Below are 27,108 nucleotides of genomic sequence, written 5' to 3' on the forward strand. Positions count from 1 at the left end.
TTTCTTAATTTCGGAAAGGAAATCTCGGTGGCCGCTTTAAAATCCTATATTTTTCAAATACTCGCATAGTTTGTTTTTTTTTAAATTTGTGACAATATATTTTTCAATGATAACAATACAAGTATAGGCTGGTTTTTAGATTATGAATAAAAATACAATAAAAAATGCTAGACATGAACGTTCGCATTTTCAAAAGTAGTTTTCAAAATTAACTCTTTACGTTTGCATTTTCAAAGGAAGCTTTTAAAAGGCACACTTTACATGTAGGGAATTTTGGCAACAAACGCCCTCCATAGTATGTATATGTACACTATTTACTTACACTATATATAGTGAGTTATGTTATTGTTTGGTTTTATTAACCTGCCAACTACATACTGATTACACGGTCGATGCACACAGTATATTAATCTTCGGTAGATGGTCGGTAAGTTCCGTGAGATGTACAGTCATGATGTACGCTGTACGATGGAATTTAATCTAATTTGTATCTCTAAACTAAGCGTACTCAGCGTTATAGCGCGATAGGGTAAGTCATGAGTTTATAATCATCTTAGTGCCGTGTTTTAAGTTCGAGGCCGCGTTGGTCCATGTTTTTTTCTTATTAATACTTTCAACATTATTGAATCTATATATGATTATTTTATGTTGTTCGTTTTGTTTAATTATGTACGTCTTACTTAATTTTGTTATGTATATGCTCTTTTTAAATACAAGTTTTTTAAGAATTCATTTTTAAAATTAAAACGGATTAAAATCAATAAATGTCTTTTCAATGCCGTAAAACACACTACAAATCTGTTCCATTAAAATATACTGCAAAAATAAAGAAAGAGTACTAAAACAATGGAAACGGTAAGGATCGAACTACAGACCTCTCTTTTATCAGGCATTCTCTTTACCGACTGTCCTATTGTGAATTAACGAAAACCTTCACATCAAGCTGGCGAGACTTTTAATCCATGACTAATATACTCCACATTAATTCTCTTATAAACTACAGTGGGATCGAATATTTAAATGAGCCTATAATGTATTCATAATTGACAGGTCAATAAAATCAGACTAAACACGACGTCATTGCATATTTCAGATACTTTAGTGTATATCAGCGACGCTTAAGATACCAATACAATCAAATCATTGATGGATATAAAAGCAATTACGGAATGGATTAACTTGTAATACAAACGTAAATTAAAGAAAGACTTCGTATTGTTGTTTCCAAATAAATATTCAGGTAAGTTTTTTCCTCCTATTCTATGGACAAGGGAAGTAAGTCGCATTGTAATAAATTATTAGATCTATGTAAAGCCACATCAGTTAGAATGGTCGTTTAGGCTAGAAGCATCAAAATGGCGCTAGCGTAATCGATTATTCATTGTTAAATGAAAAATACTTTGATTTGATTGAGAAAAAAAAAATATTATGCCATTAAATGAATTTAGTGACTTTGCACTTTTGACATTCAATTTTTTTTATGTCAAATGGATTTAACTACTCCAAACTTATGTTAAATGGAATCACGAAAATAAAAAGTTATTTAGCACAGGCGTTATAGAAAATCTGTCTGATATATATTCCTTATTACAGAGAAATGAAGATGTAAATATTAACATTGAGTCCTTTACCACATTGATTACAAAAGTTGCAGATCCATTATTTGTTAAACATGTCTCATCATCACGTAAATTTGAAAAATATGAAGTAGAAGATAGCAGTAAATGATTTGATTCCGAGTGTAAAGAAGCAAAAAAATTGTACAGGAACGCATAAGTTATTTATAATGATACACACAGAGATGTTGACAGGTTAGAATTATGTAGTTTAAAACAAAATTATAAAATCATTGTCAAAACGAAACAGAGAAAATATGAATTTAAAAGATGTCAAGAATTTGAGTCACTTAAAAGATCTAAACCAAGAGATTTCTGGCGTTACTTTCATAATAAAAGAAACTGTCTTAGACCGGATGTACCTTTGGAAGACTTTAAATTCCATTTTGAATCCATATTTTCTGATGTTAATCATATACCACATACTGATCGAAGCGAAAGAATTAAACGAAAATATTAGTTCATCCAGTATTGTGTTATACATGATAATTCAATTCACTTTTTCAATGTAATATTATATGTATCCTCCCACATTCGAACTACGTCCACAACATACTTTCGACCGGCCCCGGAAAATAAATAAAACAAGGAAGTTACGTATCGCTTCCGGTAGTCCGCGCACATATTTGTTTACGGTAACAGCAGAAATGTCAACAATGTAATAGCAGCCTATATGGATATTAGAAAGGTTTGTTTTGTCCCATTTGTTTAAAATATGACGATTTTATCGATTTTGACCAATCCCAAAATTAACGATTGAAAAAATCATTTTTTATATAAAATTTCCACATACAACTTTTACTACTTGCGTCTGCTAAATTATGCTTGTACCAGGGCCCAAAAACCACCACCATACCATTTGTGTAGTACAATGCCAATAATTAATAGCGTGACAAAATGCATCACTGTCCTTACACCAATATTTTGTAATTTGCTAATTGGAACTGAATTGATACATATACTCATGTATACATACCCTATTCATTTTTCCTTATATAGCCCAAAGTGGATGTCAGGGGTCCATACAGGTTCTATGATGCTGAAAGATTGACTAAGGCCTATATTGTTGTCAAGGAAAATGCAATGAGTATTAGAAAAGCAAGTGCTCTTTATGGTGTGCCCAAAACTACATTAATTGACAGGCTAAGTGGTAAGGTTCATGTTGACTGTGTAACCACAGGAGCTCCAACATTATTTGCTCAAGAACAAGAGGCATTGTAAGCAAGGCATATAAAACTATGGCTGAGGTAGGCTATGGTTACAGCAGACAAGAAACTATTAACTTGGCATCAGACTTTGCTGTCAGCTTAGCTTAAGGGACAGAAATCATCCTTTAACTGATAGGTGGTTATATCAGTTTATTCGTAGGTGGCCTGAACTGAACATTAAGAAGCCAAGGAGTCTAGACATGGCCAGAGCCAGAAGTGCAACAAGGGAGGCTATTGACTGTTATTTTGATGCACTTAACAACATAATGGTGAAGAACCATCTTGTGGCTAAACCCCATGTAATGTATAATGTAGATGAGAAGGGACTGAACTCAGAGCATAAAAATCTGGAAACAAAGTGATCCCTCGGAAGCATTAATCACAACAAAATAACAAGAGAATTGCAGACTCGGTTTGATTGAGTCTGTACATAAAGGATAATGAATATGTGCAACATCCCTCACGCCCCCTAGCACCGGCTTGAGCGGAACTCAATTCTCAACACGTAATAGTGCTGGCATCAATGATCCCGAAGGACCAGAAAAATATAACAACACTGAAGTGAAGTACGGGCAACTTTTTACAGCTGCCACTAAAGCCACCAAAGATTGTGTCTGGAAAACACCACAAAGTTCAGGCAGTAACATCAGGCAGGTCTAAAACAGTTACAGTAATAGGATGTGAAAATGCTGTAGGGCAACAGGTTCCACCTTATTTTGTCTTTCCTGATGCATGAATGATAGATTCGCTATTGGAAGGGGCAACACCTGGGTCTAGTGCAACTGTTACACAGTCTGGCTGGTCAAAAACGGAGGTATTCTCTACATACATGAAAAACCATCTCTTGAAATACTTACCACAAAGATCTCCTGAAGAACCAGTTCTGGTATTATATGATGGACATAAGAGCCATGTTGCTTTAGATTTAATTCAGTGGGCTAAGGTAGAAAATATCATCTTGTTTGTGTTACCTCCCCATTGCAGCCACCTCCTTCAACCTCTTGATGTCAGCTACTTTGGGCCTTTTGAAATAGCACGGAATGCAGCCTGTCATCGTCACATGAGAGAATCTGGTGGAAGTATTGTTACCAGGTATGAAGTTGCCCGTCTTGCTTGTAAAATCTATGCATCTACTTTGACACAAAGCAATATACAATCGGCATTTAAGCGATGTGGTGTTTTCCCATTCAATAGAAATGCTGTATCAGATTTACAGGTGGCACCGTCAACTACATTTGATAGGGATCAATCTGGTCAAGATGAAAGATTGAAAAATGGCAATGTTGGGTCTAGCGGTATGTCTGATGCTGAGCATTTCCTGGAGAAACGAGAAGGACAAATTCTTGAAAATGTGCAGAAGGCCAAAACAAAGAGAAATACACTAAGTAAAATTGTTGGTTGAAAACCAATAACTTAAGATAACATTGTTGAACAAATCATTGCCCATAATGAGAAATATGACCAAAGCAAAAAAGCAAACACATAACCAAAAACAAAGCTAAAAGTTCAAATCAGAAATCCCTCAAACCTGGAACATCTGGAGTTTCAGTTAACAAAAAAAAGAAAACTTAATCCTCCAATTGAAAATAGTTGTGAAAGCTCAGATGAAGAAAAATGTTGAAGAAAATGAGAAGTGCATTGTATGCAAAATATTCAGCCCAGACATAAGTAAGCGGCCATATGTGATAATTGTGAATTGGGGACAGTGTGAGAAATGTTCAGGTTGGGTTCACCTGTCATTTTGTACACCTGTCAAGGCCATCAGGCGGGGAGACAACTTTTTGTGTCCCTCCTGTAGTGAAATATAACTGTAGACTAACTATAACCATGTAAATACGTTTTGTTGACAGTTAATTATAATTCAAAACAGTTTGTTTAAAAAGTTTATAAAGTTTTTTAAAATGTCAGTTAATATGGACACAAACTTTTTTCCTAAAGTATACTATTACACAAGGTCAAGGTCAAAGTGGTCGAAATTCGGTTGGATAAAGCCCGATTAACACATGTGAGGGAGCTTCCATTTTATATGAAATGTAAACATTATCAGTGCAGGTAGGAATTATATACTATTTCAGTTATTACAGGTTTGAATATGTTTTATAGATTATGCATTAAAATCAGATATATTTTTCTTAATTAAAAACCTAAAACCGGAAGTGTGGTAAAGTGGACGAAGTTTGGTTGTACCGGGATATTATTCATTGTTAAACACTAGAAACTGTACAGTTTACGTGTAATAAAATATGTTCTGTTCTGTTCCTATTTACACATGAAGGCGGTATGAAAGTTATTATACAGGAACTGTCACTTGAAATACAACTTTGCTATGGTATGTAAATTTTTGTAAGCGCATCAATCAATCTGCGCATGCTTAACTACAACGCCAAGATAAGAAAATGCAAAAAAATAATATTTTTTATGGTCGTTTTTTTCAGTAGAAAATGCTAAATATTTAGGGTGTCAAATGTTTTAATAGAAATTGTATGAACACCTTGAACTAGACCAGTTGAGGTTAACCACTATTTAATGAGGTAGATTTACCTAATTTGTTGACATAAATGTGTTATATGGTTCATAACCTTTATTATCTAACCCCCCGTTCACACACAACCGCCGCTTCTACTACGATCAAAGCGTGACCGATCGTGGCAAATCGCAGGAGGAACGTAGTGGAGTCTACATAAGCGCGGCATGATCGCGGCAGCGTGTTCATGATCGGCAAGCTCTACGCTCTCGCCACGTTTATTTTTAACGTGCTCAAAACAAGCGTAGCGGGAACGTGGTCAGCAACAATCGGGGAAAAGTCGTAAAAGGAGCGTGGTAGAAGCGCCGTTATCGTACAAGCAGCGCGGAAGCATCGTGGATAGTTCTTCGTGGTCGTAGTAAAAGCACAGTAAAAGCGTTGTACAGCCGGGAACATACCGAGTACGCTTCTACAACTTTTCCACTATGCACTTACTACGTTTCCACTACGATCTCTCTACGTTCATGACGATCCTACGAAGACCTATCATGACCTTACGACGATCATACTATGACCTGTCAGATAGCAGTTTGTTTTATAGCGCTGCTATTTGACCAATCATAATCTGAGGAAGTGGTGTCTTCCATTCGGAGTCCTCTCATCAGTGTATCATATTGTCCAAACTGGAGCCTCCTATCTGCAGATATCCATGACCGTAACCAATATCTTCTTAGCCTCCTTCTGCGCCTCCGCCTGTTAACAATCCTTGCAATTTCAATTTCAAAAATAATATTGTTCTGGATGAAGTAAAGCCAGATGAATCAGATCAGCATTTATACGTCCGTTCATGTTTGAAGTTTGGAAGTAAATGAAAAATAACTTTTGAAACCCAAGATATATATATCATCGCCAAAATCGTACCAGAAGCGTACTTCAAGCGTGATATGATCGGCACAGTCGTAGCGATATCGTCGTATAGTCTTCTAGTTCTGCGTAGCGTCGTTGTGCGAGCTTGAATGTCGTAGCGGCAGCGTAGTATAAACGAAGTAAACGCGGCCGATGGTCGGCATCGGTCAGCGAATCATCGAGTAGAAGCGTGTCAGCCGCGCGTTTGCCGTGCAAACATCGTTGTACAGTCGTAATGAAGATCAAAATTTGCCAAATTGTCCGATTTCGACGCCGATTGGCGCCGATCCAATACTTTTTCAGATCGTGGCTTGATCAGCATGATCGTCCTGAAGTCGCAGCTCTGTGTGTACGGGGGGTAATCAACTACTAGAGTATCTGGTATTTCTTCTTCCTGATATTTTATTTTAATATCTCATGTATCCACCATAAGAAAATGTGTTATGTAGCAATCAATTGTTTTCATAATGACTTAGAAGTGTGCAAACAGATGACACTCTTGTATCTACAAAAAAGGATACTAACAGTGACAAATGCGTGGCTTATAGCAGCAATATTTTTTATAAACAATACAATACATTTTATTCCGCTTTAAACTTACAAAGTTTATAGCATTAACAACAACATAAATACATGAAAAATGGTTTACACTGGGTATATGGATACTGTTGGAAATTCATAATTACAATAACGTACATACGAGACTCTATTTTCAATTGTTCATAGAGAAAAAAGATACAATCATAATAAGTATTTGGCTGACATTTTAATTACTCATACAAAAGATGTATAAATAAAGTACGAGACTTAATTTGCAATTAAATATATAACGACAATTAACACGTCATAAATTTGATAACCTGTCATTTCGTAACTTTGATACAAAGTAAATATATTTTGCTAAGTTAGTAACATAAATTTTAGCATTTGTTGACAGTATTGTTTTTAAATTTCTTCAGTGTTGGCCATCTGCAAAAATATCTTTTAAAGTACCGTATTTCATTCATAGATCTCTGTATAACAGACACGAAGAAGATATTAAGATTCTTAAACTCCCATTGGAGAGCATATATATATATTTGTCCATGTATTTTATTTACCATATATGATAAGTTACAATTCAATTCAATTTAGCAATTATTGAAAACAATGTCTTCAACCTCTGTGGATGGCGCTGGCGAGTTTGTCTCCAGTGCCAAATGAGTTCCTCAATAAGTGATTATTACTGAGAAATGAATGGCAAGATTTTTACCAAGTAGTTTAATCAAAAGCTTAAGCACACGGTATCGTGATTTGCGAACGAAATCAAGTACAAAAAGTTTAATCTAACATCCTACAGCGCCATAACATACGCTTCAACTAAACATACTCAGGACTCGAATGCTAGCAATAACATAGACGATTTTCGTTGTGTCTATTGTGTCATGTATAGCACAAATTCTTAACAAAATGTTCTAAACATGAGATGTGTATTTTATGTGCATGACATCGTAAGAATTTTTCGTGCATTGAAAAAAAGACATTATGTAAAAGAATGATTGAAAGACAAGCGCGCTACCACTTCAATACAACGTCTTTATACTTTCCATACATATTGGACTTACCTTTTCCAGAGTGCACTGATCCATGTTATATTTTCAACGGTTCCGAGATAAATAGTACAATAAATAATTATTATGTCATTGTTATGCAAGGTACTTGCATCGAAAACTTTGAATAACATATGCATGTTAACCAGTTTTACCTTCTTCGAATAGCCTTTTTAAAGATTAGAGCCGTGTCATGACAAAACCAACATAGTGGCAATTCGACCAGCATAGATTCAGACTAGCCTGCGCATCGGTGCTGTTCGACAAGTAGAGAAACTGATAGCAATGAGCATGAATCCTGATCAGACTGCGCGGATGCGCAGGCTGGTCTGGATCCATACTGGTCGCAAACCCACTATGTCGGTTTTGTCATGGCGCGGCTTATTTTGTTTTTGTTTGCATTTGAACGTAAGATTAAGTGTTTCGCTCAAATTGTAACGACACTTTAGTATTTCAGTACTTGTGAAGACTTGTTTTATTTCCTAGCGAAACCACCATACAGGCACATGCATGCGTGCGTGCGTGGGTGTTAAAATGGTTCTTGGAGTGGCCAGTATATTGCTGAATAATGTATTGTCATGCCACTGACATATGGTAATTCTTCTGAGCTATTATATCATCTTGTAAGACTAAATTTATGTTCAAATGAATTTTATAGAAAACAACTATTTGTTTTATTAATATTAACATTGTCTTGTTTGTGATTTATTTTCTCGTTGACTGATATGTTTGCTTTTCTTTTTTTTTCAGACATGAAGTACTGGATAATATTAGCGGGCTGTTTGGGTAAGAAGAAATATGGGAATATATAATATTTTGTTCTAGTTATTGTTCTATTTGTAAGAGAAGCTAAGTTTATTTTATATTTGTAGGTATTTGTTTCTATTATTATATTCTTTATTTACTTCTGTGACTTATATTGACAATTTGATAGTTTGTAGTAGTTTTGTTACCATACTTCTCTTATGTAATGTAAATATGTCATATCCACCGATGAAAATGTACTCGTATTTGATTTTGCCAATAAAATATTTGACTTGACTTTGACTTTGTTAAAAAAATGTCGCAAGAAAAGACAATTTCTTTCACAATGACTTCGCACTCTCACCTTATATTTTATATATATATTTAAGCTTTGATACAAGTCACAAAGTCCGCTGGTGTATGCAGTGAAGACACTATTAAACAGTCGTGGCAAAAATGTGACAATACATATTTTGTGTCAGACGTTAAAGACATGGCGTCGATGAAGAAAATGTGCAGCAAGTAAGTAGGTTTAGTAAAACATAACAGATAAAATGAAATAAAATAGTTCGGCAATACGTGAGTTCCGATCGCATATTTAGAAGACATATTTGTAAGAACTGTATTTTGAAATTATTTTATTTTCAAAAGTACTGTAGTCTAAATTGTTAAAAAATATTATTTTGGTAGATCATTATATTGAGTATGACATGCTCAGTTACTTCAAACATATGTTTATCCAAAGAAACCTAAAATATACTCAGTATCATTTGGAATAGATTTAACAAATTGTCTTAAAGACTCTTTAACATATAGTGCAATACATTTTGTTTTTCTCATGACTATGGCATTTTCAGAAACACGAAATTTTCAATGTCAACCATATAGGAAGCGTACGTTTCTTGTGTACACACATAATTATGTAAAATTATAAAACCGACAAAGGATACTGAAGCCGTATAACAAACCCGATGATTTTAAGATACACAATTGAACGCGATATATTTCTATTTTCTCACTTTCATTAATAGAGATTGAGATAATGTTTTTTAGAAAATTTAGCACCCGTTCAGCACAGTTCTCTACCTGTCGTTCAGCAAAACCCTAAAATATTAGATTACATCTTCTGGTGTCTAGTAACCGCCTCCGTGGTCGAGGGGTTAGAGTCGATGACTTCTAATCCAGTTACCTCTCTGGCGTGGGTTCGATCCCCGGGAGATGATTTGGTAGTTTAGCGCGGAGGAAGGTAGTCTAGTACTGGTGTAACTCTCCAGGAACGATGGTTAGGAAACTACCCGCCTATATGACTGAAATACTGTTGAGAAAAGGCGTAAACTGAAGCAAACAAACAAACAAACATCTGGTGTCTAGCCTTAACAAACATGAAGAGGCAATGTTTTGGCGTTTAAAACAACAAGGACGACTTCAATAAGTTTTTATTCACAGTTATCGGAGAATGCCGAGTATTTGTAAAACCTCCATTAATTTCTAATCCTCGACATTTTCTTCAAAGTTCGGTAGTCGGCGATATGTTTGGAATACCAGACTCTATTGAAAGCGTAAACAACATTTGTCCTATTCGTTTGGCTTCTGGGTATTGTAAAATAACATTAAATGAAAAGTCGTTAATATATATGACGGACGATTCGTATCGATTTACAAACAACTGTTCCTTCAGTTACATGTACAAAAATGGCGGAATGGCATTTTACATTTTAAGCCCTACAGCAACCGGCAAAAAAGTTTATTTTGCAAAGTTATATACAAGTTTGCTTCTTTAAAAAGAAGCATGGAGTGGTCTTTTTACAGCGGTGGGCAATTTGTTTAATTCGAAAATAGTTGGATGTTTTTTGTATGTATAAAAGCACAATGAGTGTTTATAAATTACAATTAATTACAAAAATCGAATTATTATAATTATTGAATGTTGTTTGAACAATGAAAGTATGTTTTACACGTTTTATTGTTTTAAACTTTTTTTTATTGTTTTAAAAGTTTATATGCCGGAGAAATGAACATTTTCTTGATACATAAATTAAAGTGTGGGTTACATCATACTTTATACAAAATCATACTTTAACTTAAGTGTTATTTTCAGAACAGAATCTTTATAGTTCGATTGTGTACGAATCTTTAAGCGTATAGAACTACTTTCGAATCCGTTACTGGAACGAACCAACTGAGCTACGAGTGTAAAGTTTCTGGCTCAAGAAAACAATCACCCATTGATTTTTTGATTTTATAAAGTCAAGTTAATACAACTTTTTAGATACTGATATATCGAAGTTCTTCTTTTCAGTGTTGAATGTTTGGTTCAGTGTAAGAAAAATGCAGTTGGAGATTGTGCAAGCCAGGAAGAATTTCGTGAACATTTGTTTATGTTTGATCCAGAGAAATGGAAGGTTTATTATAGATTTACATGCTCCAATTTTGACGGTATGTTAAAATCTTCAAATTTTCAAAATTTTGTTAATGTAGACCACTCATTATGGGCACTATAAGAAATTGCGAAATTGACAACATAGAACAATTATATGCTTTTATGGTCACCTGTACGCAAAATTTAAATGAAATTTACCTTGTGGTTTAGGGGCGTGGAAAGTAACTTGCACTTCTCAGTACCGTCCATGAACAAACTCAATCAAATTTACAATTTTGTCGTTTTGTACTTTCTTTAGGAATACTTTATTCCTCTCTATTTTAACCCAGTTTCTTTCTTCCAATATGAAAGGACTGTCTACTATATCTAATGCAACTGTTAATTGTCTTAGTGACGATACTGTTGATGTAAATGATGTTTAGCTAAATTATACCTGTTACTGTATGCTGATGATACCATTTATTAGCTGAAAACAAATCAGATCTACATAATGTTTTGATGTCATGTTTGGTTATTGTAAGGTATGGGATCTGAATGTAAATGAAGATAAGACGAAAATAGTTGTTTTTAATTCATGTAAGTATAGAAACCAGTACTTTAACTTTACTTACAATGGTAAACAGCTGGAAACTGTAGAAAGTTTCACATGTTTAGGTGAACTATTTTATTTCAATGATAAATTTGGTAAAACCAAGGAAAAACATGTTGACCAGGCTAGAAAAGCTATGTTTTCTGTCAATTAAAAAGCTAGAAAGTTGTATAGTTGTATTTACCCATATCTATTCTATTACATTTGTTTATTACTATGGTTGTACCTATTTTATTATATGGTTGTGAGGTTGTGAGGTTTACGGTATAGAAAATGTACAAATTCTTGAACGACTACAATTACGTTTTTGTAAATTCATACTTAATTTGAAAAGATTTACACCCAATTGTATGATATATGGTGAAACTGGACTTTAGAAACTGCAGGTTAAAACAAGAATATTGTATTACTGGAGTAAGTTAATTACCTCAAAAAATGATAAAATATGTAAAAAATTGTATAATACAGTTTCATTCTTTACATGTTAATAATGTTATGATCTCTCCTTGGATCTCATTTGTTAAAAATACTCTTGATGAGCTAGGGTTATCAAACTAATTTTTATAGTCAATATGTTGATCATTTGAATACTTTTAAAGCTATCGTGAAACATAGATTAAAAGGCTAGTTATTACAGATCTTGAAAGGAACCATAAATGAATCTCCTAAATGTCTAATTTATCGTGTGTATTAGAAAGATTTTTGTTTCGAGAAATATTTCGATATATTTTCTTTCAATCTTTGTAAAATACTTTGTAAGTTCCGAACTATGAACCACCAATTACCTATAGAAAAAGGTAGACATTTACATATTGAATGAAACCAAAGAATATGTCGTTTATGTCAAACACAGTCTCTTTGGGATAAATGACATTACTTATTTGAATGTAACTTTTTAAATTTTCTTCGTAAAAAGTTTATTGGTTCAAAATTAGAATTAGAATTTTTAATGAATAGCTTTGATCATTCAACTTTATTAAAACTTGCATAATTCTACAAGATTATTATTTTAAAATTCATTTTTTCATTGATTTTTCTCAATCTGTATGAGTGTATTAACATATAAATAATATAGATAGCATTTATACATTGTATATGATAAATCGTGTCCGAAAAGGTTAAATGAAATACATTGTATCTATATGTGTTATATGTGTTTGTCAAATTGTTCTCATTGTTATATAATTTTATGTGTATATGTTTTGTTTATCACTTTGATTTGTTTTGAATAAAGCAGCTGACCTCCAGAAGATAGCAGAAAAACTGCCGTCTTGTTAATATTTCAAAATCCCCCCTCAAAACATTATATAGTTGAAAAAAATCGAAATGTCGCTTCAAAATGTTCATATATAGAGGATATTTGTTTGTTTTGCATGTAAGATTGAAATATAATTTCACTGAGTGAACACCAGATGCAATATTTTCACGAGTGGCGTAGCCACGAGTGAAAATATAATAGCTGGTGTTCACGAATGAAATATATTTCAATCTTATATGCAAAACAAATAAATTTTCTTTTTATTTCATTCTTTTTAAGTGATTTTAAGTATTTTTTTACTGATTTTGCCGCGTAACGTCGCGCATTCTCCTTTGTGACGTCATCACATCATGACGTCACATCATCAATTTTGAAATATAGTTCTGTTAAATTTCTCTAATTTTGTTACATTTATAACATGATGTATGGTGACATCGACTTTCTTTTCCTAAAGAAGCAAAATTTACGTATGAAGGCATTTATTTCTGCCTGATATTCCATTTAGTTATGATTTTCTTTTCATCCGCATTCAGATATAGTCTGGCTACAGTGAAAATTATATTTTATAAATTTCACTAGTGGTTTATCAGAATATAATAATCTGATATATTACAATAAAACACTGGAAAGCATGAAATAATTTAACTTTATTGCTCTGAAAACAAACAGTTCGCCTTTCCACCAACGAGAAAACCTTCTTTTATTACACCACAGAATTCTTTCATCCGGGTTTTTTTTTCTAGTATCACGTGATCGTACAGGACAATATCGCTACCTGTGCTTCGGAACGCACGGAATCCGGGATTTTATCAAACATATAGGGATACGAATAACTGCTTTTGTTTTTATATTTGTAGTAATTCATGGCACTAAAAATTATAATTGATTGATTATTTCATATATATGATGACCAATTTATCGATTTAACCTTTAGATTTAAATGTGATATGGGCCTACTTAATAGGCCTCGGCCCGGTGAATTTTCGTACTATTTGTTCTATAGTAAATCAGTCAAATTTGAGGCTTAATTCTGGATTCCACTGTTCTTAATGAATTATATACTGTCTTCAACTATAAACATTAACACTATCTAAGTCCAATGAGGCCCAAAATATAATAGGTTAGCCATCTACTTTTTTCAGAAATCTTCATTCTGTTGTAACACTGTTTAAATTCACCACTTTAAAAACTCCTGACAGCTGGTGGGTAGTACATCTTTAATCCTTCCACCAACAAATGAGTTCCTGGAGAATACACAAAAAACAACTTTTAAAGTCATCATATAACACACAAAAACTACACACATGCAATAAATACACTTTAATTATGACCAATCTAACTAGAGATGACTTAAATTGGGCCATTTCAAAATTTTAAAGAACTACTTTCTAGACTACAATGGGTTCGGTCTAATTCCGTACCGGGTTGAGACCAATAAAGAAAATTGATGACCGATCCCGGGCATACCGGATACCGGGTTTTTACGGATCATTGTTGTGACACGTGACCGCGTTAAAGTGAATTATCTTCTCCTACTACGTTAGTAACGTGGTACATTATGGAAAAGAAAACCCGATAATTAACGCTTTTGTTAACATTCTTTCTTGAATTACGGTGTCAGTAATGATGGATTTATACAATAAACCTAACTAGATCAGTATTTACCATTTACTTGAAATATGATTTCACTTTTTCAGTTTACCATCTGGAGGTCAGTGGCTTTAATAACTCTTAATCATTTTATGAAGGAATATTGCTCTTGTAAACACATATCATATTTTTTCTTCTTTATCGTTTATAGATGTTATGCAACAATTTAATGGTGGTTGTTCACAGAATGACATATGCTCAGGGAAAAACATTACAAACTTCAATACATCTGAGAGAGATTTGAAAATTTTGTGCAGGTAAACACCTTCAGACAACATATATACACTCCGAGGCACTTATAACCGACACTTAAATTTTTCGGTATGAATTTGTTATTTGTGAACGGATTTTGTTCAACTTTTGAACATACAAAATTCAACATATTATACTTACTTTGTTAGAATTTTATTTACAATTCATTGACAAGAAAATAGAGAAAATAACAAAACAATAATGTTATTGCAAAATGAAAAATCACAAAATGGCTGTAAAAATCGTAACAAAATGAAGTCTCTGAATCCCACTAAATATGTATGATACTTTGTGTGTCCTCCCATTGCTATAACACAGTGTAAACACCTGTCTTATTGAAATGACGTAGTATCTCATGAAGACTTGGGGATATTTTGCATAAGGCATTGTCTTGTAGACCTCTACCAAGATTGTTCAAATTATAGCCCTGGGGTCCAAATCGGCCCCGCCCCGGGGGTCATTGATTTTCACTATATGTACATATAATAAAAACTTAAACTACCTTCTTGTCTGAAGGTACTAGGCTTAGAGGTTTGATATTTGATATGTGTTATTATCTATAGATACTCTACCAAAGTTGTTCAAATTTTGCCTCAGGCCCACCCTGGGGGTCATAGGTTTTCCTTTTATGTATATAGTAAAAACTTAAAAAATCATCTTCTCTAAATTCACAAAGGCTAGAGGTTAGATATTTAGCATGAAACATTCTGTAGTGAACCTTTAGCAAGATTGTACAAATTATAGCCCTGGGGTCAAAATTGGCCCCGCCCCGGGGGTCATTGATTTTCAATATGTACATATAGTAAAAAATCAAAAAATCTTATTGTCTGAAGGTACAAGGCTTAGAGCTTTAATATTTGTTATATGATATCATCTATAGGTAGTCTACCAAAGTTGTTCAAACTTTGCCTCTAGAGTCAAAATTAGCCCCGCCCCGGGGGTCATAGGTTTTCCTTATATGTATATAGTAAAAACTTAAAAAAACATCTTCTCTAAATTGACAAAGGCTTCTTGTCTGAAGGTACAAGGCTTAGAGCTTTGATATTTCGTATATGATATCATCTATAGGTACTCTACCAAAGTTGTTCAAATTTTACCTCTAGAGTCAAAACTAGCCCCGCCCAGGGCGTCATAGGTTTTCCTTAGATGTTTATAGTAAAAACTTTAAAAAGTCATCTTCTCTAATTGACAAAGGCTAGAGTTTAGACATTTTGAATTAAACATTGTGTAGTGAACCTCTTGCAAGATTATTCAAATTAAAGCCCTGGGGTCAAAATTGGCCCCGCACCTGGGATTCATTGATTTTCAGTCACTATGTCATAAAGTAAAAAATTGAAAATCTTATTGTCTGAAGGTACTAATCTGATAATAACAGGTAGGTAAGTGATCTATGCATTATGGCAATCTGTATGTAAACAAAAAATGAGTTCCTACATTACTATTTAGTGTTGTATTTATGTGGTGGCATGGCATTTTTTACAAATGCAATCTTGTTTCTATTTTCTTATCGATAAATTGTAAATATAATTATAATTAGTAGGTATGATATGTTGAATTTTGTATGGTCCAAATTTGAACAAAATCCGTTAACAAATAACCTATTTATACTTAAAAATGTAAGTGCCGGTTTATAAGTGCCTCTGAATGTATTTAAGCGTATCGTGATGAAAGCTTGCCAGCCTTAATTTCTTTCCATGAGCAGTTCATAACGATAATTTGGTTTCGCTCGTGCTTTTTCCTGAAATAACTATTGTCTGTGGTGCAGTGGTAAGATTTTTGTAGTTAGCAGACATTTTTTTCTTTCAAGAAATCGTGATATGTAAAGGTAAAGTATGATTGTTTTAAAAATGAGGAAAAAAGATATTTTAATGCAAGTTATAAATTTGCTAAGAAAAGTTTTGCACCAGTTTTAAACCGTTAAAGCAAAACAGTATTATTACGGAAACGTTAAAGATCCTCCATTTCATGCCCTTTAATGTTTCTGTATGTTTTATGTTTTTACAACTTGTCTGTACTTTATTAATCCCTACTGATGTTTTTATGCCCCCGAAGGGTGGCACATTTAAATCGAACGGTCCGCCTGTCAGTCTGGCCGTCAGTCCGTCTGTCAGTCAGTCCGTCTCGCTTTATACATTTAGACAGTGGTGGTCGTGTCCGCTCTGAAACTTCATTATGCATGGAAGGATTTTAATTTTTCTTTCATATATGAAATAACCATTAGTGTATGGTGTGTCGCGGTCAAGACTCAGGCTTCTACCATAAGGTCAAGGTCACTGTGGGGGTTCACATTTTGTCAATTTTAATCTTATATAAATATAGAAGGTGGTGGTCGTGTCCGCTCTGAAACGTCAGTATGCATGAAAGGATTTTAATTTTTCTTTAAAATGGGATATAACCATAGATGTATGGTGTGTCGCAATTAAGAATCAGGTTTCTACCACTAAGGTCAAGGTCACTGTAGGGGTTCAAACTTTGTCATTTTTAACGTTATATAAATATAGAAGGTGGTGGTCGTGTCCGCTCTGAAACTTCAGTATTTATGGAAGGATTTAAATTTTCTTTCATATATGAAATAACCATAGATATATGGTGTGTCGCGGACAAGAATCAGGTTTCTACCACTAAGGTCCGCTCTGAAACTTCAGTATACATGGAAGGATTGTATTTTTTTTCACATATGAAATAACCATAGATGTATGGAGTGTCGCAAACAAGACTCTACCACTAAGGTCAATGAAGGTGGTGGTCGTGTCCGCTCTGAAACATCAGTATTCATTGAAGGGTTTTTAGTGTTTTTTTTCACATATGAAATAACCATAGATATATGGTGTGTCGCGAACAAGACTCGGGTTTCTATGAGTTAGGTCAAGGTCACTGTGGGGCTTCAAACTTTGTCATTTTTTATGTGATAAAAATATAGATGATCGTGTCCACTCAGAAACTTCAGTATTCATGAAAGGATTGTAATTTTTCTTTCACATATTAATTTGCCATAGATGTATGGTGTGTCGCGAACAAGACCAGGGTTTCTACAACTAAGGCCAAGGTGACTGTGGAGGTTCAAACTTTGTCATTTGTTATGTTATATGAATATAGAAGGCGGTGGTCGTGTCCGCTTTGAAAGAAGGGATTTTAATTTTTCTTTCATATATGAAATAATTATAGATGTATGATGTGTCGTGAACAAGACTCTTCTGTGACTTAGTTCAAGGTCACTATGGGGGTTCAAACTTTGTCAATTTTGATGTTAAAGGGATATTCAGGCAAAATAATGACAAAAATATCAAAATGATCTCATGTACTCAAATCACGCTAAATGACATTTCTTAAAGTTCCAGCATGAATTTATGTTTAAATTCTACATATTTTGGGTTTGAAGCGTAAATATATCTACTTATATTGAACATAATTTAGACGCAAATAAAATCACCGAATCGTTTTAAAACAAGTCATGTGACTTGAATAAACTCTTGAAGTTACAATAACAGATTTTATGGATATTGTAGGATTGAAACAAGTCTATGTCATTCATTTGACTTGTTCTTTAACGTTTCCTGAGTTCACTGTGACAACTATTTTGAAATCCTAGCGCTCTAACCTGACCCACGCGGGTCAAGTTAGGAAACAACAATTTAATTCTTTATATGGAGAAAAAATGTGTTTCTTTGACTGTCTGATGTATTCATTTTGAGGGCATTTACAGAATAATGAATGAAAACTCCAAAACTAAGAAATGAAAATTTCGCCTGTGTCTCCCTTTAACATACATATAGGCAGAGATGGTGGTGTCTCTGAAACTAATATGCATGAAATGATTATATTTTTTATTTCACATATGAAATTATCATAAATGTATGATGTGTTGCCCTTAAGGCCCGTGTTCCTACACCTTAGTTTAAGGTCACTGCTGAGGTTTAAACTTTTTCAATGTTTATGTTATATACAGTGTCCGTTCTGTAACTTCCATATACATGAAAGTTTCAATTTTTATTAAAAGATATCAAGTCACATTAGATGGACAATGTGTTGTGAACAAGACACAGGTTTCCTTGTCTCACTTAAAGGTCACTGCTAGTTTTCGAACTTTGTCAATTTTTACCACCACACTTGACATGTAATAGGTGGTTTATTACTAGAATCATTCGGGGGCACTTGTCACTTTCTGTGACAGCTTTTGTTTTTATTTAAGTCTTATCAGATTCCCTTAACACAAACACCAGTTTTATTTGTTGGAAGACACATGCCATTTTGTTTGTGTCGCAAACACCTTGTCTGTCATTTTGTATACCAAAACATTCCGACTTTCATTTGATGCTTTGAGTCAAAATGTTTTGACTATAGCATTTCTTTCTTTAATAACTTGAAAAAACATGATTGTTCAAAGTTTTTGTTATTCATTATTTTAATAACATAGAACATTGAGGAATTTCTAATAATCCTAAATCGTTTGGGGTCTTAGGCTTACCTTAATCAACATTACAAAACACATGATAATTTAAATCGTGCTATAGAAATTATACTTAAGATAAATAGATATTTGAAACATATTGACTGTTTAGATTTCAGTTATTTTTTTATTCTCTTCTTCATATTTGATGATGTAACTGTGTTTTGATGTCATTTGTTTTTAGCTGATTATCATGACTCATTATAATTAAAACAACAATATTTTTAAAAGAATATAGATCTATAGCCTACTTTTATAACAAGTTTCTTCACATATATTTTTTTTTCTTTTTTGTATATTTCAACTAATCAAATCCTAGTAACAGGTATTTTGTTTTATTTTTAATTTATATCTTTCTGTTTAGCTGTTATATAAGTTACATTCTATGAAATTCTTCTCCTGAGTGTTACGTTTATATATGAATTACATGTAGAATTACTAGCATCACTATGTATTACCATGTAGGATTATCTGTACGGTTTGATACAGATGCAAACAGCATAAACAGATAGTTAAACACAATCTAAAGAGAAAAAACTCACACATTACCCTAATGTCTATTTAAATTTCCACATCAAACTTTTCAAAATTCTACCAGTAATAAATGACTTAATTCTGAACACTTTTAATAAACAAAATGCCGCAATGTAATCTCATAATTTTCCGCAGTAAAAAGTAAAGTATCTCTATGTTGTTGTAAACAATGATCAGTATTTCAAGAACAAAATTAACATAAAGCTCAATATCTATAACTCATTATTAATACTATTTAACCAAACAATACTTTACTAAATACTATATATGTATACAAATATGAACGTGTTTTTTTGTATGTACGTATGCGTGTGATGTGCATTTTTGAACGGGCGCGCGCGGGCACTGTGTGCGTGCGTGTGTGCGTGCGTGCGTGTGTGTGCGTGTGTGTGGTGAGTGCGTGCGTGTGTGCGTTGGTGCGTGCGTGTGTGTGAGTAAGTGTTTGTGTGAAAACGACACGTCATGCATAATTATAATCCAAGATAGATAAATTACAAACATAACAAACATAACTTTAGCCAATTTTATCCACCCATTCTTCAGTAACAGGGACATGTTCTCTCATCCTTGCATTTTTCCTTCCTCTTATTTCCTTCTATACTTTCCTTTTACCTTTCTTATCTCATTAAATGTTTCACTTTTTGTCAAAGAATTCGGTATTGCTTCTAAAAACGGCATCTATGTAAACATTACTATGTCCATGATGGTTATATTTCTCTTTCTATCATTTATTTCATCAATAACATAAATATGATAAACTAAACACACTCACCATCATGGGCTCGTACAAATATTTCGGGTTTTTTCCACTTTTCACACATATTATCTTTCTGTTGGGCGTAAGTACTCTGTCACACTCGAACATTTGCTCTTTATACATTGAGATCATGAGATCCTCAAATATTAAGGTCAAAATACACCTGCCTCTAAAGAAATTTACTTTCAACCACTCACGCGTATATGATAATAAATGCTTTACATACAATGCATTGATATTTATTTCTCTTATGACTCTTTGTACATGGCTCGCCATTCTTTTGTTACAATCTGGAGATATCCATGAAAACCCTGGTCCTGTTTCCACAAGTTCTACTGAATCAGACGTTCTTTCGAGTTTCAGATATCATCTTTCCTTAGTCCATTTAAATGTTCAAAGTGTACGTAATAAACTTGACCTGCTCTTTACTGAACTCAAAGAGTTTGACATACTCGCTTTCTCGGAAACATGGCTTAACGACTCGGTATCGTCTGAGGACCTCTTGCTTTTGTCATTTCACAAACCCGAAAGGAAAGATCGTACATTTGATTCTCATGGTGGAGTTATGTTATATGTTAAAAGCAACTTGCATTATAAAAGGAGATATGATTTAGAACTAAACCGTGTAGAAAATATTTGGATAGAGCTCAGACTCGAAAATAACAAACGTGTCCTGATCGGTCTTTTCTATCGCGCTCCTAACTCCAATACACTTTACAATAATGATATTGAAGACTCTATCTCATTAGCTGTTGACACGGATATTAATGATATCATTGTTACAGGCGATTTTAACTATGACGCATTTAATACTAACACAAATAGAAAAATTCTTTCAATTTGTCAACAATTCAATATGGAACAAATAATTGAAGAATCAACTCACTTCACAGAATCGAGTCAGTCATTGATCGATCTCATTTTTGTTTCAAATAAAAATACTATTATCAAATCTGGAGTAGGCGAACACATCCTTGACCAAGAACAGCGTTACCATGTTCCAGTTTTTTGTCTTTTTAAATTCCGTAAACCAAAACAGCCATGCTTTCAACGCACTATATGGGAATACAATCGTGGTGATTACGTCAAGCTTCGAAATGATTTTAACAGTTTCCAATGGGAAGAATGTTTCGATTTCAATATCAGTAAATACGCAGACAACGTTTCAAATCAAATTTTAATAATCTCAAAATATAATATACCAAATAAGGATATATATGTAAGACCTCTAGATGCCCCATGGATAACAAATACTATCAGGTCAAATATTCGTAGACGTAAACGATTGTACAGAAAAGCCAAATTAACTCAATCCAATATGCACTTGGTGAAATTTAAACAATTAAGAAATCAAATAGTATCTCAGATTAAAGAGGCGAAAGCTATTTATTACTCTAAATTATCGGACAAACTAAAACAGGAATCGTTATCTTCAAAAGACTGGTGGAAAATATTAAAATCTTTTATCTCACCTACACAGACAACGTCAATTCCCCCATTACAAAATCAAAACACCCAGGAAATTGTATTCTCTGAAGACCAAAAGGCAAACCTATTGAACGAGTATTTCTTAAATCAAACCTATATTGATAATTCTGACTCAAATGTTCCTGACCTAGGCCCACAAACAACGTCCACTGTTATTAACGATCTTTTACTAACTGCATCTGAAACTGAAGATATTCTTAAATCTCTTAAAGTCGACAAAGCATCTGGACCAGATGGTATTAGTAATAAAATTTTGCGTGAAGCCGCAAAAGAACTCTCTATTCCTTTAACTAATCTGTTTAATCAGTCTCTATCTTGCTGTAAAGTACCAGCCTCTTGGAAGGAAGCCCATGTTACTGCTATCTTTAAAAAAGGTGATGCATCTCTCCCTTCTAATTATAGACCAATTTCACTGCTCAACACTATGGAAAAAGTTTTTGAACGACTGATCTTTAAGCATTTATTTAATCATTTGAACGCGAATAGAATTCTTACGCCTGTGCAATCTGGGTTTATACCGGGGATTCAACTGTAAATCAACTTGTTTATATTTATGACATACTTTGCAAAGCACTTGATGACGGTCTCGAAGCTCGAGTTATATTCTTCGACATAAGCAAGGCATTCGATAAAGTCTGGCACAAAGGCATTCTCTGTAAATTAAAATATTATGGTGTATCTGGAAACATATTTAAATGGTTTCAGGATTATTTAAGCTGCAGACGTCAGTGTGTTGTTCTAAGAAATGCCAAATCTTCTTGGGGTGTTCTCTCAGCTGGTGTTCCACAAGGTTCGATCCTTGGTCCTTTACTTTTTCTCATCTACATAAATGACATAGTCCAAGATCTTCAATCCAATGTTAATCTTTTTGCTGATGATACCAGTCTCTATCTTGTTATTGAAAACCCACAAACTGCAGCACAACAATTACAATCAGATATTGAAATAATAGCTGCATGGGCAGAAAAATGGCTTGTCACTTTCAATCCGTCTAAATCAGAATCCCTTATTGTCTCTAGAAAAAGAAATTCATATCACCAACCACTTCAAATGCTTAATCAAACTATACCTGAAGTAAAAGATCATAAACACTTAGGATTATTTTTGTCTCACAATTGCCTGTGGCATTCACATATAGAATATATTAATGAAAAAGCATGGAAACGGGTGAACATAATGAGAAAACTGAAATTCATGCTAGATCGTAAATCTCTTGAAATTATTTATATATCGTTTATCCGACCAATCCTTGAATATGCGGATGTGGTATGGGGAAACGCATTTCAGTATGAACTTGACCTCTTAGATAAAATACAAAATGAATGTGCTAGAATAGTGTCTGGTGCAACAAGACTAGTTTCAATTGAAAACTTAAATAATGAAGTAAATTGGGAAACATTAGAACAAAGACGTTATAAACATAGATTAACATTATTCTATAAAATCAAACATGGCATTGCACCAGAATACTTGTCAGAACCAATACCGTATCAAACAAACACTCGTTATAACCTTAGAAATTCAAACGACACTATTGGTATTTCAGCAAGGACATCTTTATACTTTAGTTCTTTTTTCCCATCTTCAATTCGTGAATGGAACAACTTGCCCCTTAACATAAGGAATCTACCAACCCTTTCAATGTTTAAAAATTATCTATTACGTGATAAGAAAACTACACCAAAATACTTTTATTTTGGTGATAGAAAACTTCAAATTCTTCACACCAGGTTACGCACAAAATGTAGCTCCCTAAATTATCATTTATTTCTTAAAAATATATCACCATCGCCATTATGTGAGTGTGGTCAAATGGAAACTAACTTTCATTACTTCTTCGAATGCAATCGCTTTCGTACATGTAGAGAAAAATTATTGGGAAATCTAAATAATTTCGATATTACCCTCAATACCCTACTTTTTGGCAACCCGGACATCTCAGATACTGATAATGCCAATATCTTTAAACATGTTCATACTTTTATCTCAGAATCAAAGCGATTTCTCTGAACTTAAAGTGAAACAGTGAAGCAATCTTTCTTTTCTCTTTCTTTCTTTTTTCTTCCTATTTTATTATTTGTTTTCCTTTCTTCTTTTTTCGTTATTATAATTTCTAATTCTTATCCCGATGATTACTTATAAATATAACGTTTACTTCGTCACAAATATTTACATTCCACTTTTTTGATAATTGTACAAAATATTAGAAAATCGACTCATTATAAAGTTACACTAAAAGGAGAAGAATTTTATAAGACTTAGTCTTTCATTCTCATCCTTTTCTTTGAATATATTATATATTTGTATTCTGATTGTATTGTATTATGTATATCATGTAAATATTCGGGAAATAAATATGTTTAAACTAAAATGTTTTTCTTGAAAATATTTGAGCCGCGCCATGACAAAACCAACATAATGGGTTTGCGACCAGCATGGATCCAGACCAGCCTGCGCATCAGCGCAGTCTGATCAGGATCCATGCTGTTCGCTATCAGTTTGTTTACTTGTTATAGGGTCTGTAAGCGAACAGCATGGATCCGGATCAGACTGCGCGGATGCGCAGGCTGGTCTGGATACATGCTGGTCGCAAACCCATTATGTTGATTCTGTCATGACGCGGCTCATTTGTTGTAGCTCTTTGGAAGCCACGCGTAAATGTGTCAGTATGAGTCCAAGTCCAGACGGCAAAACTTGTACTGCAGATGGTGCACGATTTCAAGAAGATATCCGAAAACTTGGTTATTCAATTTCCATTTGTGAAAACACAGACATAAAGCAGTTATATACAAAGTACGGTGGACCTTACAAATGTGTATGTATACTTGTAGTATCGTCTACGATGACTCATCACAGTTTACCATTTCTGAAGTACAACACCAATATTATATCAAATATAATATATAAGCAAATATTAATGTGTTTAGATGATTCATTTCTTGAATCCATAAAGATAAGTATTAGATTTACAGGATATGACATGTACTTCTTATAATATTAGTCTACAGAATTCCCACGATGATAAGAAACAGATATTACATGATGATGTGTTTCCAGAACAATTTTGGCTAATGTGTAAACATATCAGTGAGCTTGAGTAAAGAAGATCATGGGGACCGTTTGTGTAATGCTCAAAGAATACTAGATCAATCAGAATATGACTAGACTGAGAAGTCAAAATATATCTAGGGATTTCTTTGCTCGGATTTTTTTCTCATAAAAATAGAATGACGGTCCGAATGCACGTGTTACTGTTGTAGAATTGCACACTTTATCTGTAATTGGTGTTGTACATCTGAAACCTTATCATCTGTTAAGGCCCTTTTATACAGTCTTTATAATTATTTTATTTTGTTTAACAGTTAACGAAAAACTGGTACTATCTAGATATAAGATCTAAATTGATAGTCTTAACAATTTCGAGAATCATAATTTACAATTCATGCTGGTTTTATTAAACTTAAAATGTGTTCAAGACTGTAGAATCATACGGCAACTAAAAAAGACTGTTTTCATCTACACTACATTTAATAAAAATAAATTTGATTGTAATTAAAACTCAACAATGTTCGTCAAACTAGATACGAGTACATCTTTACTTTTATATTTTGACGAGTGTTTAAAAAATACACAACAATTTAAACGTTAAAATGTTTGTGTTTCAGGGAAGCAGCTCTGCGACAGCTAAAGTTAAACTATCCTTCACTGCTTTCAGCCTAGCCATGCTTACCTGGATCAAAACCCGCTTCTAAATGTGTTATCTTTCCAAGTTTGTGACAATATATGCAATGTTTTGTTTACATATTTATTAAATGTTTTTCCTGATATTATAACACGTAGAAATATATTTGTATTTTACATTTTATGATAGATTTGTATTCCATTTTGTATTATTACGTATTTATAGTGTCTATAAACTAAGACTGTATAAAAATAGTTTCTTTTTTGTCTTTATGTTGACATTGACACAATGTAATGCATTGTGTATCAGTTGAAAAATGAAACTGATGATCGATAAAAACTCGTGGAATTTACCAAGAACCATTATAATTAAAGACTTTGCTTATTAACTTTTACGGCTTAAAGCTAAATCAACAATAAACTTGACATCAAGGAACAAAGTCCCTAAATTATAACGTATACGTACATAACTAATTTTGTACACAAAACCAGTTATTTTTGTACATTCATAATGTATGCTCAGTTGATTTGAGCGATATATAATTGGTGTTTTAAAGTTTGAATGTCAGTTTCTAGCGAGAAACTTTTCGTGACAAACCTTTTTAAATTCAAACTTATGTCCAAAATTATTTTGTGAAGCAAAAATTGATAAGATTTCAAAATCTGCGTTTATTGTTTGGATGAATATAATTCATTTTAATATGTTACCTAAAACGTTTTGTTTTGTTTTCGATGGTACTTGATAGTTTACTTCACTGTGATTGCAAATAGGCACAGGTTTCCAAAATTCTTCTCACTTTAATAACACAACAATCAAATCGAAAGAATTCAAACGGTTTATTATTTTTATTTTTGTTTTTTGTTTTGCACAAGTCACCCAAACATACAAGCGGTCTCGCATATTACATTCCAGTGTTTAGTTGTTATATGTAAAAGTTTTTTTGAATATAATATGGCACCATTCTGAACTTATTGCTTTAACAATAATGCATTTACACCATTAACTACTTATATATATATAAACATTTTAAACCCAGATGATTATAGAGTATGAATGACCATAAATTTATAATATGGGCCTCTACTTTCATTAAAACACAAAAATTGGGGCGCATGCTTTCTGTGACCATGTGACTTGCCCTTTACAATAAATCATCTTGCATTTAGATGTGGTCAAAATCGTTACGTAGATTGCTACGTTAATAAATGAAAATCTTTTTGTACTTTCCATAATATTATCAAAAGAGGACCAAGTGGGATATTTCTTTACCATGAACACAGAGTCATATTCAAAGTAAAACCTTACATGTAGGATGTACTTAATTTTTACAAAGTGGCTTACATATGTTTTTATAAAATTTCTACTTTAAGAATTATTTATTGTATTATGAAACTTCTACTTTAAGTAGATTTTAATATGTATATACAGTTTCTGGTTTTTGGAACTACAACTCAACCGTGAAATAGCAATTCATTACTTTTTAGCGACCATGTACTTCTGTATCAACTGTTGGTTTGACTTTCTATTGCAACCATTGACTAAAA

General features: G+C 33.2%; 1 protein-coding gene across 2 annotated transcripts; it reads left to right on the plus strand.

The window, feature by feature from the left end:
- Positions 1 to 1,119: 1,119 nt before the first annotated feature.
- LOC132740110 (uncharacterized) lies at positions 1,120 to 25,818 on the plus strand. 2 transcript variants are annotated; one of them, XM_060727965.1, is made up of 7 exons: positions 1,120 to 1,240; positions 8,534 to 8,569; positions 8,917 to 9,049; positions 10,827 to 10,963; positions 14,556 to 14,661; positions 24,520 to 24,697; positions 25,548 to 25,818. In XM_060727965.1, the coding sequence occupies exons 2-7, from the start codon at positions 8,536 to 8,538 to the stop codon at positions 25,632 to 25,634; spliced, it is 675 nt and encodes a 224-aa protein (XP_060583948.1). In that variant the 5' UTR covers positions 1,120 to 1,240; positions 8,534 to 8,535; the 3' UTR covers positions 25,635 to 25,818. The 2 variants fall into 2 exon arrangements, with proteins under 2 accessions (XP_060583948.1, XP_060583947.1); XM_060727964.1 differs by lacking the exon at positions 1,120 to 1,240 and adding an exon at positions 4,779 to 4,876.
- The last annotated feature ends 1,290 nt before the right edge of the window (positions 25,819 to 27,108 follow it).

The sequence above is a fragment of the Ruditapes philippinarum genome, unplaced genomic scaffold, assembly GCF_026571515.1.
Source record: "Ruditapes philippinarum isolate M1 unplaced genomic scaffold, ASM2657151v2 ctg1445_1_1_1_1, whole genome shotgun sequence".
Lineage (NCBI taxonomy): Eukaryota > Metazoa > Mollusca > Bivalvia > Venerida > Veneridae > Ruditapes > Ruditapes philippinarum.

What these genes read in the sequence shown, in the direction of transcription:
- LOC132740110 (XM_060727965.1), top strand. Translation starts at nt 8,536, where the DNA reads ATGAAGTACTGGATAATATTAGCGGGCTGTTTGG. An exon ending in AATATTAGCGGGCTGTTTGG is followed by an intron (nt 8,570 to 8,916) that starts GTAAGAAGAAAT and finishes TATATATTTAAG; the next exon opens with CTTTGATACAAGTCACAAAG. An exon ending in ATGAAGAAAATGTGCAGCAA is followed by an intron (nt 9,050 to 10,826) that starts GTAAGTAGGTTT and finishes TCTTCTTTTCAG; the next exon opens with TGTTGAATGTTTGGTTCAGT.